Source organism: Saccoglossus kowalevskii, chromosome 3, assembly GCF_978046115.1.
Source record: "Saccoglossus kowalevskii chromosome 3, keSacKowa6.1, whole genome shotgun sequence".
Classification (NCBI taxonomy): domain Eukaryota; kingdom Metazoa; phylum Hemichordata; class Enteropneusta; family Harrimaniidae; genus Saccoglossus; species Saccoglossus kowalevskii.
In genome coordinates, this window is record NC_140643.1 from 46,305,995 (window position 1) to 46,326,409 (window position 20,415).

Sequence of the window (20,415 nt, forward strand, 5' to 3'; positions counted from 1 at the left end):
TAACCTGGGAGATTTATTGGCAAGCAATTATAGACTAAAATTTATACCGACGAGTTTTCGCTGTTTTGGCCATAAACATAATGTTGAATTAGACAGGCACACAAAAATACAGTTAGATCAGAAAATTTTTAGTTTTTGTAGTGATACGTTTGAATTTAGCATGATAGAAAATGAAATTCACTTTGTTTTTATATGTTCATTTTATATTGATCTAAGGGCTGATCTTTTGGCAATAATTTTATGCAATTATGCAAATACTGACAGTCTGGGCTTACTTCGTCGCTACACAAACTGCCACACCATATATCAGCTAGCTCTGTATCTTTTAAAAGTTTTCAAGCGACGAGATAAATATGAATCCAGCTTAACTTAGTACCATATGTTTACATGGATGTTGTATTGTTTTTAAAACGCGATATGCACTTTTCTACCCATTACATTTTGTACGATGTGGTGAGGCCCTCTACAGAAATAAAATTACATAATTGACTAATACTAAAATGAATAATTGTTGGCAGATTTCGACATGAAATTGTGTCACTTTTATGTGCGCTAACATCTGTGAAGAGCGAAAAAGTTCGTGAGTAGCATTCTACCTTAAATGCTTGGACAATAATGTTAAGATACGTACAGTCTTGTCTTTTTTGTGTACAACATTTTGCCGTAATGAATCAAGGGCGTGGGTGTGTTTGTCTGTGGGTGGGGAATGGCCTAGGACCCCTTCTCTAAAATGGTAAAATAGTTCAAAAATGTTATGTGGAACAACTTACCAACGTAACACAAAGTAAACCAATTGAATTTAAAAACGAGAATATAAAAATGTATGTAACAGAGCTCAAACACACTTTTTGAATATTATAAAATTCACACGTTTCACATCAAATATATCATTTATTGTTGTTTTCGAATCCCCTATACAAAAGTGCTGGCTACGGGCCTGTTACGACTAGTTCGAGCTGTCACCCCTATGCGTGTCACAGAATCGTGCAAGTGTCAGGGTGGCTTTACATTCCCTTCCATGTCATCCAAGGCTAGGCAAAACAGTGAACAATGAGTGACAGAGATGTGGCAAGAATACATTCCCTGTTCACTTTGAAAAAATCACGTGAAAAGATCAAAATGAGAGTAAATTTAATAACGTATAAAATCTGCAGTAATCCTGTTCATGTGAAGTTTAATGTATTGAAAGATGAAATTGATAAAATGGTTTGTTTCTATTTGATCCACTGTAAGTTATAATATAATAGTCTGTTTTCATAATACCAGAGGTGATTTGGAAATTATTGGTTGTAGCCTTTAATATTTTATTTTGTCTACTAGATACAATGTATATTGATCGAAAAGAAGAAATTGCTTGATTAATAATTAATCGGTTTTATACTGCACAGCATAACACGTGCAACTGTCTAACATTAAACGGAGAGCAACATGTTTCAAATTTTCAAATTAAGGACTATGCAGTTTGTAAGGCACATCAACAAGTGAAATCAATTTGGTTCACGCATACTTCTATTTATATCAACATAACTATAGAAATAAGAGGTATTCCTCATTTGTGTCTATTTGTATTTGTAAACAATTATAGAGGGGAGGCAAGGGGGGTAGCTGGTACGGTTTTACGGGAAATAAAAAGGGCTTCTCACAATTTACGAAGAAAAAAAAGACGTTTTTACAGTTTACAATGTTAACAAATGGAACATTGAATGGTCCGAAGAGCTCTCCGACTCAAATTCTCCACCATTGCTACGCCGTGTGAAGAGACGCATGCGCATATTACCCTCGTAATGCTCTTCATTCGGTTAGAGGGCCTTTTACGTCTTGACATTCAATTTTGTAGTGAATTGTGTCATCTAGTCGTTGTACAGTTTCTAAAATGTAATTTCCCTGGATTACTCTTTACGATTTTTTTATTTGGATGTGAATTTTTGTACGTACGAGAAAAATGACACATTTTTACAGTGTACGAAAAAAATATTTGATTGATTACGTTGTACGTCTGGCCTGTGATTACAGAATTACGGAATTTATTTTTTCTATTTACGTTGTACGAACAAAAAATATTGCTATTACGTTGAACGAAAATAACCCTTGCCCCCCCCCCCCCCATTATATTGTTCATGCCTGTAGTTACAGTGAGTGGACCGAATTACATGACTGTCTTAAAAAAAGTGAACCAACCCCAAACCTGCTCCGGAAAAAAGTGCCCCCCCCCCCATACACCCAACCCTTCCCGCTGGTAATCGATCATTGTGTGAACTTCGAATTGGGACCTAACATGTGTGGTTTCTTCCTAGCACAGACAAACTTGGACAGTACAGTGTATAAGTTACATGTTGTATAAATGTCCCATTACCTGGAGAATTTGACCCGAGAAAACGAATAAGACGTGAAAACAGTATATTTAGTATGTAAAGTACCGCAATGGAACATTCCGATTGATCGAGACGTACAAGATGTGTATCTCATATTGAGGGAATCTTGGGCATGCATACAAATTCAGGTTTCAGGTTGGATGAGTTGGGTTTAATTGATTGGCTAGCAAAAAACAAAAAAATAAGATCTATCTCACTATTTTATTTTATTTTATTTTATTTTATTTTTGACACAGTATGACACGCATTTGCTCCATGTTTCAAGATTATACTGAATTAAATTAAATATGCGAATATGTCAAATACAATGAAAAACTGTATTTCAGTTGGTGACCGACCGGATTGAGGTTTGATATCATGTATAACGCCCTCTATCACTAACCCTACCTTAGACCTCGCGAGATCCTGGCGAGATTTCTCTCCGCCCCCAAAGAGGAAATACAGAAAACGTGAAAATGGCGTTGTTTGAGAAAAAGAAGTCGACTAAGCTAATGTTAGACGACACGGTACCGCTAACAGCTGTCATAGAAGCTGCACAAAATGTAGAGACACATATAGTAAGTATTCACTGTCCACGTGAGTCGCATTTCAGGTATGCCCTCCGTTTATCTTATAAGTTAGCAGTTACTTTACCACGAAGTCACAGGTGTTTACCCCGGTTGTTTACGTATACGCCACTGACCTAACTACATCTTGTGGCTGACAGTACATGGCGTGTACGTTGTTTACATGAAGCTTGTGGTATTGTAGACCAACGGACATCATGAAGCCTCTATTCTTGACAAAAGTCGGTTACTGTCCAGTAATTTTATTAAATGTAATGAAATCAAATCTAAATACTGTACCGATACAAATTTAATATTTATCACCTATTTAATCAATAATAAACTGTAATTGTAGATTTGGGTTCATTTTAAAGGCTAATAGCAATAATAACAATAATAATTATAATAATATTAATAATACAGCCAGAACTTAAAAGTGAAATCCTTTGTGAACTAGAACTGTAACTAGAACCCCCTCCAGATTAACCATGGACTGTGTTGCCAGAGTGGGCGTATCAACTTTCAGTCGTCTAACTAGAACCCCCTCCAGATTAACCATGAACTGTGTTGCCAGAGTGGGCGTATCAACTTTCAGTCGTCTAACTAGAACCCCCTCCAGATTAACCATGAACTGTGTTGCCAGAGTGGGCGTATCAACTTTCAGTCGTCTAACTAGAACCCCCTCCAGATTAACCATGGACTGTGTTGCCAGAGTGGGCGTATCAACTTTCAGTCGTCTAAACATCCCCATGTATTTTGTTACAGCAAATAGAGGTTAATGTGCAGCATATTGATAAACACTGTTTTAGATTCAAACTAGTAAAAATGTCAATACATGACACAATTTGCCTATTGCTTGTGTACGCATGTGTATTCCGGTGTATTCTATCTAAACAAAGCATCCACCTTGTTCTACTTACTTTTTATGCCTACCCTAGCAAAGCTGAGAATCCAGTTCAAACAGACTTGTATATGAGACTGCTAACAACTCTACCATGATAAAATTCAGTCACTACATTATTATGATTTTCAAGAAACTATAAGATTCATAGTGCATTGTCATTTGATTTACAGATGGCTAGTCAGTCCTGTCATGGATTGTGGTTTCTGTGGCAAAATAAATGATCCACAGAAGGTCAGGGGAGACAAAAGAGATATTTATGTTGTCTGTAAATGTAACTGTTACCAGCTGTCACAGAATGATTATAAACATTTTATTTTTCAATCTGTTTTCAGCAAATTCATCAACATTTAATGTGCGTAAAAAAGTTCCATATTTTAATAACATAATTTAAGGTTTTAGTGTGCATAGCCAAACATTTTGGTAAAATAGGCTCATAAATTGAACACAAAGACTGTACATCTGTGACACTTACATACTTTGATAACCTGGTTACGTTAAAATACTGACGTGCTTTGTTTCCAGACATTGGCATGAACATCAACTATTTACTAAGTAGCAGAGGCAGACTTATTGCATACAGTAATATTCAGTAATATTTTATGGGATTTCAATAGAATCAGAACAATACATAAAGCCTTAAGTTAGTGATTGATGTGTTATGGTTGTCAATAAAATCAATATAATGTACATTGGAGGTTATCCATCTCATGGGTTGAAAGGAAAAAATAGATAATTACGATAAGGCTTGAAACAAAAGAAACAAGTTGGATTAAAACTTTTGTTTTCCTCCCCTACTGCCTTCCATGGTTGTAACAGGACTGTATGCATGACCATACTCTTGTCATGCACGTAATAGTGTTATGATAATTCAATGTGTTATCTATGTAGCCTAGTCAAATACAAGCACCTGCAGACATTAATTAATTAACCAAATTAATAAAGTTACATTCTTTATGGAATGAATCTCGGCAATGGACAAATTGTTGTTTAATGTTAATGCCCAAAGGAAGATTATATACTGGAGTGTTTGATTATAAGCATGGAGCAACAAATACTACAATAACAGTAATCAACTAAATGTTTAGTTAATCTGTTTTATTCCTGATTTAGGATTATGTGATACGAGTACAACGAGGTCCTGTTCCAGAAAACTGCTGGCAGGTAGGGTGAAATATTACATTTTATATTGAAGACTATAAATGTCACAGCCAACATTTCTCTTTTTTTTTTATGTCTTCATAATGTACAGCTAATTGGAATGAAATGAAAGAATGGGATAAGGAGTTCAAGCTACACAAATATTGTGCTAAATTGTGCAACTGACAATGCATTTCACAATCATATTTATAATGTTGTATGTGACAAAGCTGCATGACCTCAGCTGACCTTTTGTGGTGTATTGAAGTCATTTATTACAAGTGAATATGGTTTATCCTTTGCCTACATATATACATTGTACTACCTACATGTCTACAGTGGTTTAATCATTTTAGTATGTTTCTTTGAATATTTCTTGGTATTAAATTTGGTACAATAAATAATATAATGTTCAACAAGGAAGAAAGGTTATCACAAAGCCAACTTTCATAAAATAAACCATAATTTTTCACTCATAAGTTTATCAATGTGAATTAAAAAAAGTACAAATTGTTCTGCCAAAATTTTGATGTGAAAAAATAATTGGCAGTGACACTGATAATTTCTCCTGTTTGTTCATTAAAGCCTGTATTGTTTACTAGCCATATTAAGTTTTTATTTAAAGTGTCTGAGGTTATTCAGCTAGGTGTGTTAGGGGTTTGAGACAATTATGCAAAATATTTGATGGTTTGAATTTGAGCACATTGCATGGTTTTCCATCATTATGTCTTATTGTGATTTGCAATTGGCCTACAATATTTCAGAACAAAAGAAATATTTTTGAAAACTATTCAAAACATTAACAGAGGAATTCAAATACACAATCAAATGGGAAGCTGAAACTAGTGCCAATGTTCACAGATACTGAAGAACATTTAAATTTGAACATTTATTATATTTATCTCTCAATTTGCTCAAATTCAGATTAACGAATATTCCACAGAAAATTCCACAGAAATGTCCCCAGGGTACAACTTTTAAAGCTTTGTTAATTGATGCTGTTTATATCATGAATGACATTATAATTCTATGTTTTTAATATTCTATACAAATGACCTATATAAGAATATCAATATCAGGTTCTCTTTATTTAAACAACTTCTTCCCCTCCATTGTGAAGTATACAGTCATAATTTAGATTGCTTTTCCTACAGATTCATAGACGATACAGTGACTTTGTTACGCTACATGACAATTTAAAACAGTCAGGGATAATGCTACCTCTCCCACCTAAGAAAGTCTTTGGGAATATGGAACGAGAGTTTGTTGCCGAGAGACAAAAAGCACTACAGCAATATCTAAATATTCTTTTATCATATCAAATTTTATCAAACAGTCTACATGTGAAGCAGTTTTTGGATATTAATAATTATCCAAATAATTTCCAAGGTATGTTATTTTCATATTTGACCTCATTATATTTAGTGATAAAACTGCATATCCAAAAGTAATTACTATTTTTGATTTTTAAATAATTGTGACATGATCTGTTTGACTAATTAATTCATTAGTGTATATTGATTTTGAAATTATGTATGATGAAGTTCTACACAGCTGTGTTGTATCCCAAGGGTATGATCCATTTTTTTTACCTATATTACTCTGATTAGATTTTTTTTGTGCTGAATTACTTTTTAATGACAAGAGATAATGAACCATTTATCTCTATCGAGAAAGCCAATTTATTCCTAGACCACTAACTTCATTTCTATAGATAATTAATTGTCTAACATATCCCCCTGCTCTCACATTGCCAAATATGCCCTGCTTCCATTCTAATTATATTCCTTCTGTCATTAATTCTGCACTGATCAGTATGATATGAATCTCATTCATTCTGACTTCCTGTTGCCATGCAACCAGTGTGTTCTGGCATAATATTAGTTATAATTTATATGTCTACCCATTATAAGTCTGGTGTTCATTGATAGTCCTGTGCAAATACAACCTGGCTTACACTTGGTATCAGTCGTACTAGACTTAGTTAAATTTCATTTTCCAAAATGCTGAAAACAAGAAAGATATGATTTGTGCCCAAACTCTACAACTAAAAATGTGTTATTAGTAAGGTTGAAAACCGTTTTAAAAAATGCATTAATAGTGTTTTACTCTAATTTGGTAAATATTTAGTAAAAGGTTTGAGTCAAATGTGTCTCTACAGATCTTGTTATGTAGAATATGTGCAATGCATTATGAATGACATTCAATATCCTATTCAATATAATGGCAAAAAACAACTCAAAATTTAATGTCAATTTTTTTTAAAATGTGAAAAGATAAAAAAATTCATATCAATAATGAATTTACTGTGAGTCTCATTTCATTGAATATCTTTTTAGTCCCCTTTCGAACGCAGCCTGAAAACGGGGACTTATGGATTGACCTTTGTGCGTCCGTGCGACCATGTATCTTAGACATGCCTGGAGTAATTACATTCAAACTTTACACATACATCATAAATAATATTATACATATGGACATCAATTTGTTTCACGATCTGATTTAAGATGGCTGAATGGCGACCATTTTTGTACTGAAAAACACCAAAATCAAGCATTTCTCTGCTGTTTACAGATGGATTTTTCTAAAACTTAGTACATACATTGGACATTATGGGATCTTGATGTACGTCATTTTGTTTTTCAGATAAGATTCAAAATAGCTGACTGGCGGCCATTTTTTTAATGAATGTGATTCTAGAGTAATATCTCTCTGACATGCTTTGACTGATGTTTAAATTTTATATATTCATTATACATCATATCATACAAATCTATTGGTTTGACGATCTGATTCGAAATTGGCCGACTGGTGGCCATTTTGTTTTAATCAATGCTGTTCCAGTACAAGTACTCGTTTGACAATGAGATACAAGATGACTGAATGTCAATCATTTTAATGCTAAAAAATCATCATAATCAAGCATCAGCTTCTGGATCCATATTTCTGACATGTTTATTAGTCCCCATTCGGATGAAGTCCGAAAACGGGGACTTATAATTTGATCTCTGTCCGTCCATCCGTGTGTCCGTCCGTCTGGAGTCATATTTCAGAATCCTTTGGACCGATTCCGTTCATTTTTTGCATATGACTAGTACATTATCTGGCATATGCACGTGCAGTAAATTAGCGATTCGGTTCAAAATTGCCGACTGGCAGCCATCATGTTTTTAGAAAATGTGGTATCTTGGACATGCTCTGTCAGTTTTCATTCAAATTTAGCACATACTTTATACATGTTAGGATGCATGTCCATGAAAATTTGTTTCAAAATCGAATCAAGGATGGCCGATTGACAGCCATCTCACTTTTTGGCCTTACTGCTATATTTCCAAGATTTATGTACCATTTTCATTCGTGTTTGGCACATACATCATACATGTCACTTTGTTTCATAATCAGATCAAAGATGGCCGAATAACGACTGTATTTATTTTTGGCCATATTACTGTATCTCTGTCACCCATGTTTCATTTTCATTGATATTTAGCATGTCATAAATGAATACATGTACATGTCAATTCAATTTGCAATTTGATCAAATATGGCCGACTGGCGGCCATGTTTAAAATGTGATAACTTGGATATGCTTTCACTTGTGATCTATGTTTTTCTTTGATGTGTCTTAAACTAGAGGGGTCATCATGCAACACGTATTCGAATTTGGACTCAAGTTTCAAGGACGCGCTCGCGATGACGAGCACAAAGAGAACTTTCACAAATTTAACAATGACTTGTGTTATGATAACTGACAGGGACTGTGTCATGCTTGGCTTATTTTTATGGGTTCCTGATGCACGTCATTTTATTTTTCAGATCAAATTTAAAATGGCCGAATGGTGGTCATTTTGTTTTGACTGATTATGTTAAAATTTCATATATTTAGTATTGCAGAATTAATGGTACATGTAGTAGATTAAAAATATAAATAAAAACACTTACTCATCTGTAATGCATCTTTAAAATGCAAATTACTGGTAAAATTGAGTATCTTGTCATGTGTTTGTTTTTTCAGAAATAGCTTTGCAACATGTGTCAATGTTCTTCAGATCAGAACCATATTGGGAAGTGGTGGAACCACTCAAAGAAGTCGGATGGAGAATCAGAAAACACTATTTTTTAATAAAACCCAAAGAACAACCCAAAGTCCGTCAAGTACTGGCATGGGTAAGTCACAAAATAGTTTTTTAAATGGTTTGATAATTTGAAGGCATTTGGAATGAAAAAAAATTGTGAAATGCACTACAACTCACATTTGAAGATCTCAATGAAACCTTTACTGCTAAAAAATTTATTTGTATGTCAGGATTGTAAGTAATTACTCACTGTTGTCTAGCAATACAATGTGATTGTGTTGTTACTTGCTTGTAGTAGCATAAAAACTAAAAATAACTGAACAAATAATGATATTTACAGATTTAGATATATAATCATTAGTAAAAACAATTACCAGTATTATACATCTGACACTGAAAACAATAGCTACAATTGTTGTCTTTGTGCATACTTTTTTTTCACTTTTTGCACTTATAATGTTTTACCATGCTTTAGTGTGCTCTCTAAGAAGATAGGTTTATTTGTATGTATACACAAATTGTTGAAAATGAAACTATGATGAATCTTTGTGATACATCAGGATGTAATTCAAATAAAATAATGAGCTGAATCATTCAACAACATTTGGACATGGTGATAATAGTGGAAATTTGGATTCATGCATATCCCTAGGATCAAATATGTCACGTAATAATCTCATTAAACACTAATATGTCACGTAGTAATCCCAATAAACACTACTATGTCACATAATAATCCCAATAAACACTAATATGTCACGTAATAATCCAAATAAACACTAATATGTCACATAATAATCCCAATAAACACTAATATGTCGCGTAATAATCCCAATAAACACTAATATGTCACGTAATAATCCCAATAAACACTAATATGTCATGTAATAATCCCAATAAACACTTATATGTCCCGTAATAATCCCAATAAACACTAATATGTCACGTAATAATCCCAATAAACACTTATATGTCCCGTAATAATCCCAATAAACACTAATATGTCACGTAATAATCCCAATAAACACTATTATGTCATGTAATAATCCCAATAAACACTAATATGTCACGTAATAATCCCAATAAACACTTATATGTCCCGTAATAATCCCAATAAACACTTGTACAAGTATGTCACGTAATAATCCCAATAAACACTAATATGTCCCGTAATAATCCCAATAACGTAATAATCCCAATAAACACTAATATGTCATGTAATAATCCCAATAAACACTAATATGTCATGTAATAATCCCAATAAACACTAATATGTCACGTAATAATCCCAATAAACACTAATATGTCACGTAATAATCCAAATAAACACTTACATATGTATATGTCACGTAATAATCCCAATAAACACTAATATGTCACGTAATAATCCCAATAAACACTTATATGTCCCGTAATAATCCCAATAAACACTAATATGTCACGTAATAATCCCAATAAACACTAATATGTTACGTAATAATCCCAATAAACACTTATATGTCCCGTAATAATCCCAATAACGTAATAATCCCAATAAACACTAATATGTCATGTAATAATCCCAATAAACACTAATATGTCATGTAATAATCCCAATAAACACTAATATGTCACGTAATAATCCCAATAAACACTAATATGTCACGTAATAATCCAAATAAACACTTACATATGTATATGTCACGTAATAATCCCAATAAACACTAATATGTCACGTAATAATCCCAATAAACACTTATATGTCCCGTAATAATCCCAATAAACACTTGTACAAGTATGTCACGTAATAATCCCAATAAACACTAATATGTCACGTAATAATCCCAATAAACAGTAATATGTCACGTAATAATCCCAATAAACACTAATATGTCACGTAATAATCCCAATAAACACTAATATGTCACGTAATAATCCCAATAAACACTAATATGTCACGTAATAATCCCAATAAACACTTATATGTCCCGTAATAATCCCAATAACGTAATAATCCCAATAAACACTAATATGTCATGTAATAATCCCAATAAACACTAATATGTCATGTAATAATCCCAATAAACACTAATATGTCACGTAATAATCCCAATAAACACTACTATGTCCCGTAATAATCCCAATAAACACTAATATGTCACGTAATAATCCCAATAAACACTAATATGTCACGTAATAATCCCAATAAACACTTATATGTCCCGTAATAATCCCAATAACGTAATAATCCCAATAAACACTAATATGTCATGTAATAATCCCAATAAACACTAATATGTCATGTAATAATCCCAATAAACACTAATATGTCAGGTAATAATCCCAATAAACACTAATATGTCACGTAATAATCCCAATAAACACTAATATGTCACGTAATAATCCCAATAAACACTATTATGTCACGTAATAATCCCAATAAACACTAATATGTCACGTAATAATCCCAATAAACACTAATATGTCACGTAATAATCCCAATAAACACTTATATGTCCCGTAATAATCCCAATAAACACTTGTACAAGTATGTCCCGTAATAATCCCAATAAACACTAATATGTCACGTAATAATCCCAATAAACACTATTATGTCACGTAATAATCCCAATAACGTAATAATCCCAATAAACACTAATATGTCATGTAATAATCCCAATAAACACTAATATGTCATGTAATAATCCCAATAAACACTAATATGTCACGTAATAATCCCAATAAACACTATTATGTCCCGTAATAATCCCAATAAACACTAATATGTCACGTAATAATCCCAATAAACACTAATATGTCATGTAATAATCCCAATAAACACTAATATGTCATGTAATAATCCCAATAAACACTTATATGTCCCGTAATAATCCCAATAAACACTAATATGTCAGGTAATAATCCCAATAAACACTAATATGTCATGTAATAATCCCAATAAACACTAATATGTCACGTAATAATCCCAATAAACACTATTATGTCACGTAATAATCCCAATAAACACTATTATGTCACGTAATAATCCCAATAAACACTAATATGTCACGTAATAATTCCAATAAACACTAATATGTCACGTAATAATCCCAATAAACACTTATATGTCCCGTAATAATCCCAATAAACACTAATATGTCCCGTAATAATCCCAATAAACACTAATATGTCACGTAATAATCCCAATAAACACTAATATGTCACGTAATAATCCCAATAAACACTTATATGTCACGTAATAATCCCAATAAACACTAATATGTCGCGTAATAATCCCAATAAACACTAATATGTCGCGTAATAATCCCAATAAACACTAATATGTCACGTAATAATCCCAATAAACACTTATATGTCACGTAATAATCCCAATAAACACTAATATGTCACGTAATAATCCCAATAAACACTAATATGTCACGTAATAATCCCAATAAACACTAATATGTCGCGTAATAATCCCAATAAACACTAATGTCACGTAATAATCCCAATAAACACTAATATGTCACGTAATAATCCCAATAAACACTAATATGTCACGTAATAATCCCAATAAACACTAATATGTCACGTAATAATCCCAATAAACACTAATATGTCACGTAATAATCCCAATAAACACTAATATGTCACGTAATAATCCCAATAAACACTAATATGTTACGTTATAATCCCAATAAACACTAATAGATCAAAATATGTTTCAGGATGCATATTAGATGTCCAAGGTTTTCTTACGATATTAAGAAGATATTTGGAAAATGCCATACATTGATGTATCCCGATAGTATGCTGTACTCTGACATATGTAAATTAGCTGTGGCTCGGCATATCCAGATAGTATGCTATATGCTGTCATATGTAAATTAGGTTTGGCTCAGCGTATACCGATAGTATGCTATACGCTGGCATATGTAAATTAGCTTTGGCTCAGCGTATACGATAGTATGCTATATGCTGTCATATGTAAATTAGGTGTGGCTCAGCGTATACCGATAGTTTGCTATACGCTGCCATATGTAAATTAGCTTTGGCTTAGCGTATACCGGTAGTATGCTATACGCTGGCATATGTAAATTAGCTATGGCTTAGCGTATACCGATAGTTTGCTATACGCTGCCATATGTAAATTAGCTTTGGTTCAGCATATACCGATAGTATGCTATACGCTACCATATGTAAATTAGCTTTGGCTCAGCGTATACCGATAGTTCGCTATACGCTGCCATATGTAAATTAGCTTTGGCTCAGTGTATGCTGATAGTATGCTATACGTTGGCATATGTAAATTAGGTTTGGCTCAGCGTATACCGATAGTTCGCTATACGCTGCCATATGTAAATTAGCTTTGGCTCAGCGTATACCGGTAGTATGCTATACGCTGCCATATGTAAATTAGCTTTGGCTCAGCGTATTCTGTAAATTCAAGTTCCAGTTATAATTAAATGGGAATGAATTCTGTTTTTGTTCTTTTCTTCAGAGTGACCTTGGTCCTGACAAACATTTATCAGATAAAGACATCCAGTCAATATTCAAACTATTGCCCACTCTACAGCATCCTTTTATCTATCCAGTCACCTTTGCAACAGCTAGTGATAGCGGTGCGCTTTCTATCCGTTCATTCCATGCCACTGGAACTCTCCGGGACTTCCTATGCAAGGTAATACAAATTGCTCTGTACTGTTCTGTATTTTATATAGAGGCTCTTAGACTATATATTTCATTCAATTGTTAAAGGCATTAATGCCCAAGCCTTTTACTCTACACTATGTTCAAAGTTAACAGGCTTAGGTGGGTAAGTAATTAATTTTAGGGCCATGTAAAGTGCATTATGTATGGCCATTAAGATATCTCATTCGAATACACTAACAATTGCCATATAATGTACAATTATAAACATAAAACAACACAATTGCCCCCAGTTTTATTATTTGTCACATGAGGAGGCCCTTGCAAGTGGTTCCGGCTAGAAGAGTCAAATTTTTCTGACCCATAGAAGTATAACATTTAGACCTTCTTGTTAAATGGTAGTTGTATAGCAAGAAGGTGAAATACAACTGTAGGGTATGAATATGATGCCTCTTTCTTTCAGCTTTATATCTACTTGATTCAGTCACATCACAGACATTTGCCAAGTGTTGTCAAATGTACAGAGTAAATGGTGGCAGTTGTTTAAAATTGAGTGCTGCATATGTATCAGTAGAACAATTTCTGAATGTAATTAAGTATATATATTATATATAACACTGTATTGTATTTCCATACCTTTCTTAATGTAACTGAATTTTTTTCCCTAATTTCTTACAGGCAAAGCCCAAATATAATTATCTAAAGAAGTATGGTAAACCTAAGTCATACACAGAGTTTAATCTCATGAATATTAAAACTTACGGACGTCAAATACTTGAGGTATGTTTGTGGCTTATCTTATGTGAACAGGATTTATCCTTGTAAGTTTTTAGCTAATAATGATGTCCCGAGGTCTCTACGGAAACCACTGCAGTGCAGAATTACAACAGCCCAGTACAACAGAACTGTCATAATGATGTCCTATGGTCTCTTTGGAAACCACTGCAGTGCAGAATTACAACAGCCCAGTACAACAGAACTGTCATAATGATGTCCTATGGTCTCTAAAGAAACAACTGCAGTGCAGAATTACAACAGCCCAGTACAACAGAACTGTCATAATGATGTCCTATGGTCTCTTTGGAAACCACTGCAGTGCAGAATTACAACAGCCCAGTACAACAGAACTGTCATAATGATGTCCTATGGTCTCTTTGGAAACCACTGCAGCGCAGAATTACAACAGCCCAGTACAACAGAACTGTCATAATGATGTCCTATGGTCTCTTTGGAAACCACTGCAGTGCAGAATTACAACAGCCCAGTACAACAGAACTGTCATAATGATGTCCTATGGTCTCTTTGGAAACCACTGCAGTGCAGAATTACAACAGCCCAGTACAACAGAACTGTCATAATGATGTCCTATGGTCTCTAAAGAAACAACTGCAGTGCAGAATTACAACAGCCCAGTACAACAGAACTGTCATAATGATGTCCTATGGTCTCTTTGGAAACCACTGCAGTGCAGAATTACAACAGCCCAGTACAACAGAACTGTCATAATGATGTCCTATGGTCTCTAAAGAAACAACTGCAGTGCAGAATTACAACAGCCCAGTACAACAGAACTGTCATAATGATGTCCTATGGTCTCTTTGGAAACCACTGCAGTGCAGAATTACAACAGCCCAGTACAACAGAACTGTCATAATGATGTCCTATGGTCTCTTTGGAAACCACTGCATTGCAGAATTACAACAGCCCAGTACAACAGAACTGTCATAATGATGTCCTATGGTCTCTTTGGAAACCACTGCAGTGCAGAATTACAACAGCCCAGTACAACAGAACTGTCATAATGATGTCCTATGGTCTCTTTGGAAACCACTGCAGTGCAGAATTACAACAACAGCCCAGTACAACAGAACTGTCATAATGATGTCCTATGGTCTCTTTGGAAACCACTGCAGTGCAGAATTACAACAGCCCAGTACAACAGAACTGTCATAATGATGTCCTATGGTCTCTTTGGAAACCACTGCAGTGCAGAATTACAACAGCCCAGTACAACAGAACTGTCATAATGATGTCCTATGGTCTCTTTGGAAACCACTGCAGTGCAGAATTACAACAGCCCAGTACAACAGAACTGTCATAATGATGTCCTATGGTCTCTTTGGAAACCACTGCAGTGCAGAATTACAACAACAGCCCAGTACAACAGAACTGTCATAATGATGTCCTATGGTCTCTTTGGAAACCACTGTAGTGCAGAATTACAACAGCCCAGTACAACAGAACTGTCATAATGATGTCCTATGGTCTCTTTGGAAACCACTGCAGTGCAGAATTACAACAGCCCAGTACAACAGAACTGTCATAAAGATGTCCTATGGTCTCTTTGGAAACAACTGCAGTGCAGAATTACAACAGCCCAGTACAACAGAACTGTCATAATGATGTCCTATTGTCTCTACGGAAACCACTGCAGTGCAGAATTACAACAGCCCAGTACAACAGAATTGTCATAATGATGTCCTATGGTCTCTTTGGAAACCACTGCAGTGCAGAATTACAACAGCCCAGTACAACAGAACTGTCATAATGATGTCCTATGGTCTCTTTGGAAACCACTGCAGTGCAGAATTACAACAGCCCAGTACAACAGAACTGTCATAATGATGTCCTATGGTCTCTTTGGAAACCACTGCAGTGCAGAATTACAACAGCCCAGTACAACAGAACTGTCATAATGATGTCCTATGGTCTCTTTGGAAACCACTGCAGTGCAGAATTACAACAGCCCAGTACAACAGAACTGTCATAATGATGTCCTATGGTCTCTACGGAAACCACTGCAGTGCAGAATTACAACAGCCCAGTACAACAGAATTGTCATAATGATGTCCTATGGTCTCTTTGGAAACCACTGCAGTGCAGAATTACAACAGCCCAGTACAACAGAACTGTCATAATGATGTCCTATGGTCTCTTTGGAAACCACTGCAGTGCAGAATTACAACAGCCCAGTACAACAGAACTGTCATAATGATGTCCTATGGTCTCTTTGGAAACCACTGCAGTGCAGAATTACAACAGCCCAGTACAACAGAACTGTCATAATGATGTCCTATGGTCTCTTTGGAAACCACTGCAGTGCAGAATTACAACAGCCCAGTACAACAGAACTGTCATGATATTGTGCTACTTTCAACATTTTTATAGCCAACAATCCCTACCCACATTTCATTTTTGGAGCTGACAGAGGGAGATCAGATTTTGCCTTTTTGAAAACATCTAACCCTGCTGTGCTTCATTTTGTTTTGCCATGTTACCAAAGCGTGGCATAGAAACGATACATTCAATTGCTTGCACAATAAGATTCAAATTTTAGTTTAGTTTTTGTGAGGTTTTCTGCTTTCTTGTAAGTAGTCTTTCAAATCATTGCGTTTGAATGTCTGAATTGGTCCCTGTGAATTCACCAGGTGAGATTTATATGAACTAATGGTATATGTTCCAAGTAGGCGTTATCGCCTAATCTGTAGCTTGAATATAAGAAATGATAATATGTTTAATACTTAGTGTTCCAGCTGCTGTAAACAAACTGTTTCTTGCTAGGTATTTTAAATGAAAATGTCTTGTCAGCGCATGTACATTATTTCTAATAGTAAAAATGCTATGAAGTTTTAAATGAATGAAGAGCACAGTATTCATACATTTTGTTTGTTTTCTATTTGACAGGCCTTGAAGTTTTTACACAGTAAAGGAATACCTTATGGACATTTACATGCAAGTAACATTATGTTAGAAGGCAATACATGCAGATTACTTGACATAGAGAACAGCTTTATCGGTCTACCTTCATACTATAGATCATACATAGTGCAGTTTAGAAAAATAAATGTAAGTTTATTGGATACAATCAGAATGAAAATTTATAGTCTCACCCAATATTTCTTTTCAAAATGCCACTTTGCAACCAATGAGTGCATTCTTACACTCTTACACTTACACAAAAACATCCCATATGATACCATAGAACTCAGAAACATAAACATCCCATATGATATAGAATTCAGATACAAAAACATCCCATATAACTCAGATACAAAAACATCACATATGATAATAGAATTCACAGACCCAAAAACATCCCATATGATACCATAGAACTCAGATACAAAAACATCCCATATGATAATAGAATTCACAGATACAAAAACATCCCATATGATACCATAGAACCTAGATACAAAAACATCCCATATGATACCATAGAACCTGGATACAAAAACTCCCATATGATACCATAAAACTCAAATAAAAACATACCATAGAACCTACAGATGCAGAAACATCTTGTATTATACTATAGAACTCAGATACAAAAACATCCCATATGATACCATAGAATTCGCATATACGAAAACATCCCATATGATACCAGAGAACCTACAGATGCAGAAACATCCCATATGACATCATAGAACTGACAGATATACCTGGTTCACACGTAACATTTACGCCGTTGTAGCACCGCAGTAAATTTACCGATGGTGCTATTTTACCATGTGACCAGTTTACACCGGTGTAAAAATGACGGATTTTACACCAGTGCAAACTTTCTGACCAGAGTCCGTGCTCAGACCTAAATTCTAGACAAAAGTGTGTGTGAACACGCACAGTGGCATAAACAGTATTGTGTGTAGCACAAACGCCCTCTATCGGAAATTCATGGTTACTTCCATAGCAACGACATGGCGACGAGTGATACACGTACTGCTCTGGTCAGTGAAATGAGTAGTCTCGTAAATAATTAGATAATGATTTCTATTTGACAAGAGGAAAGAATTTTTAGATTGATACACGGAACCTCCAATGATAAACACCAACACTGTATTTTAAGGATTTAGAATATAATAGCCCATGAATCTACCACTATTAGGCATACACATGATGAATCATGACCTATATTTTAAAATGTTGAAATTATCAGTGCATACTTTTCCATCATAATAATATCCATGTTATTTTTCCAGACAACCGAGTCTGTGGATGCATATTGTTTTGGTCACCTAATCTATGAGATGGTGTTTGGTGAATCCTTGAATGCACCGACCAAAGATGATTTCCCTTCACACCTTCCTCCTCCCATCAGTAAGTAATCTCTGAATTAGAAATCTCACACCTTACTCCTGCAGTAAGTAGTCTCTAAGGTTAAATGACTGTAAAATACTTTATTTTCACTTTGAAGATTTTTTCCTATTTCCTTCCTATATTTAGTCCCTGTTCGGACGAAGTCCGAAAACGGGGACTTATAATTCGGTCTCCGTCCTTGCGTCTGTGCGTCCATGCGTCCGTCCGGAGTCATATCTCAGAATCCCTTGGACCGATTCCGTTCATTCTTTACATGTGCCTAGTACTTTATCTGGGACATATGCACTTGCAGTGGTTTAGCGATTCGATTCAAAATGGCCGACTGGCAGCCATCTTGCTTTTTGAAAATGTTGTATTTTGGACATGCTTTGTCAGTTTTCATTCAAATTTGGTACATAGATCATACATGTTAGGATACATGTCCCCGACCATCCGTGAGTTCCTGAGTCTGTCCGTCCATCTGTCCGTTCGTGCGTCAGTCTGTCAATAGTAATATTTCAGAATCCTGTGGACCGATTCCGTTCATTCTTTGCATGTGCCTAGTACATATGCACATGCAGTGGTTTAGCGATTCGATTTGAAATGGCCGACTGGCAGCCATCTTATTTTTTGAAAATGTTGTATTTCGACATGCTTTGTCAGTTGTCATTCAAACTTTGTACATAGATTATACATGTCAGGTTACATGTCCAGTACAATTTATTTCGCAATTGGATCAAAGATGGTCGACTGGCAGGCATCTTGTTTTTTTTTTATGCGGTATCTTGGAAGTGCTCTGTCAGTTTTCATTCAAATTTGGCACATACATGTACTTTATACATGTTAGGATGCATGTACATAACAATTTGTTTCAAAATCTGGTCAAGGATGGCCGATTGACAGCAATCTGACTTTTTGGCCTTACTAATATATTTCCACAATTTATGTACCATTTTCATTCGTATTTGGCACATACATATCACTGTGTTTCATAATCAGATCAAAGATCAGATCAGATCAAAAGTTTTTATTATTGGCCATATTACTACTACACGGAACACGTGTTTTGATGTAAATAAACAATCTGTTGTATATGCCACTTGTTTTTAGCTCTGCTGTCGACTTTGTCGAGCGGAGCTTATCATATGAGTGATTGTCCGTCGTCGTCCGTGTCAATGTTTTACTTTTTCGACTTCTTCTTGAAAACTACAAGCCTGAATGCTTTGACACTTGGTGTATATGTACCTTGGGTAGACCTCTCTCAGATTTGTTCATTTCATGATCATACAGTACTCATTTCGCCGAACCTCCCGCCCGCTTCCGAATTTCGATCGCTTTTTTTTCGCTCGCTTTGTTCAATTCGACCGCGCAATTTCCGCTTTTTTTTCGACCGCGCAAATCCGGAAGTATCCGCTCGCGCAATCACTCGCTCACTCGCTCGCCTGACAGCGCAACCGCCCGCATTTACAGTTCATTACCTACTGTTTCATGTACAAGTGTATCATTTTTGTTTTTTATGATGTTAAAATAAGAATAAATACAATTAAAGCTGCAAGCAGCATCACAGGGGCCCAAGTATACATGCCATAAATAATGTCAAATGATACACATGATACACAATTAGTTTGAATGATTAGTACCATGAGGTCGAAATGCAGTTGGTTCCATAT

The 20,415-nt window shown here is 34.9% G+C and overlaps 1 protein-coding gene across 3 annotated transcripts in view; it reads left to right on the forward strand.

Annotated features, from left to right (window-relative positions):
• The first annotated feature begins 2,791 nt into the window (after positions 1-2,791).
• The window catches only part of LOC100370732 (PX domain-containing protein kinase-like protein), a 43,677-nt gene continuing 26,053 nt past the window's right edge, over positions 2,792-20,415 (forward strand). For all 3 annotated transcript variants that reach the window (XM_085497268.1, XM_085497269.1, XM_085497270.1), the window contains exons 1-8: positions 2,792-2,929; positions 4,932-4,982; positions 6,113-6,347; positions 8,974-9,125; positions 13,518-13,697; positions 14,345-14,446; positions 17,351-17,512; positions 18,649-18,766. In XM_085497268.1, the coding sequence (XP_085353394.1) occupies positions 2,828-2,929; positions 4,932-4,982; positions 6,113-6,347; positions 8,974-9,125; positions 13,518-13,697; positions 14,345-14,446; positions 17,351-17,512; positions 18,649-18,766 (1,102 nt within the window). In that variant the 5' untranslated portion in view covers positions 2,792-2,827. The remainder of the gene's footprint in view (positions 2,930-4,931; positions 4,983-6,112; positions 6,348-8,973; positions 9,126-13,517; positions 13,698-14,344; positions 14,447-17,350; positions 17,513-18,648; positions 18,767-20,415) is intronic.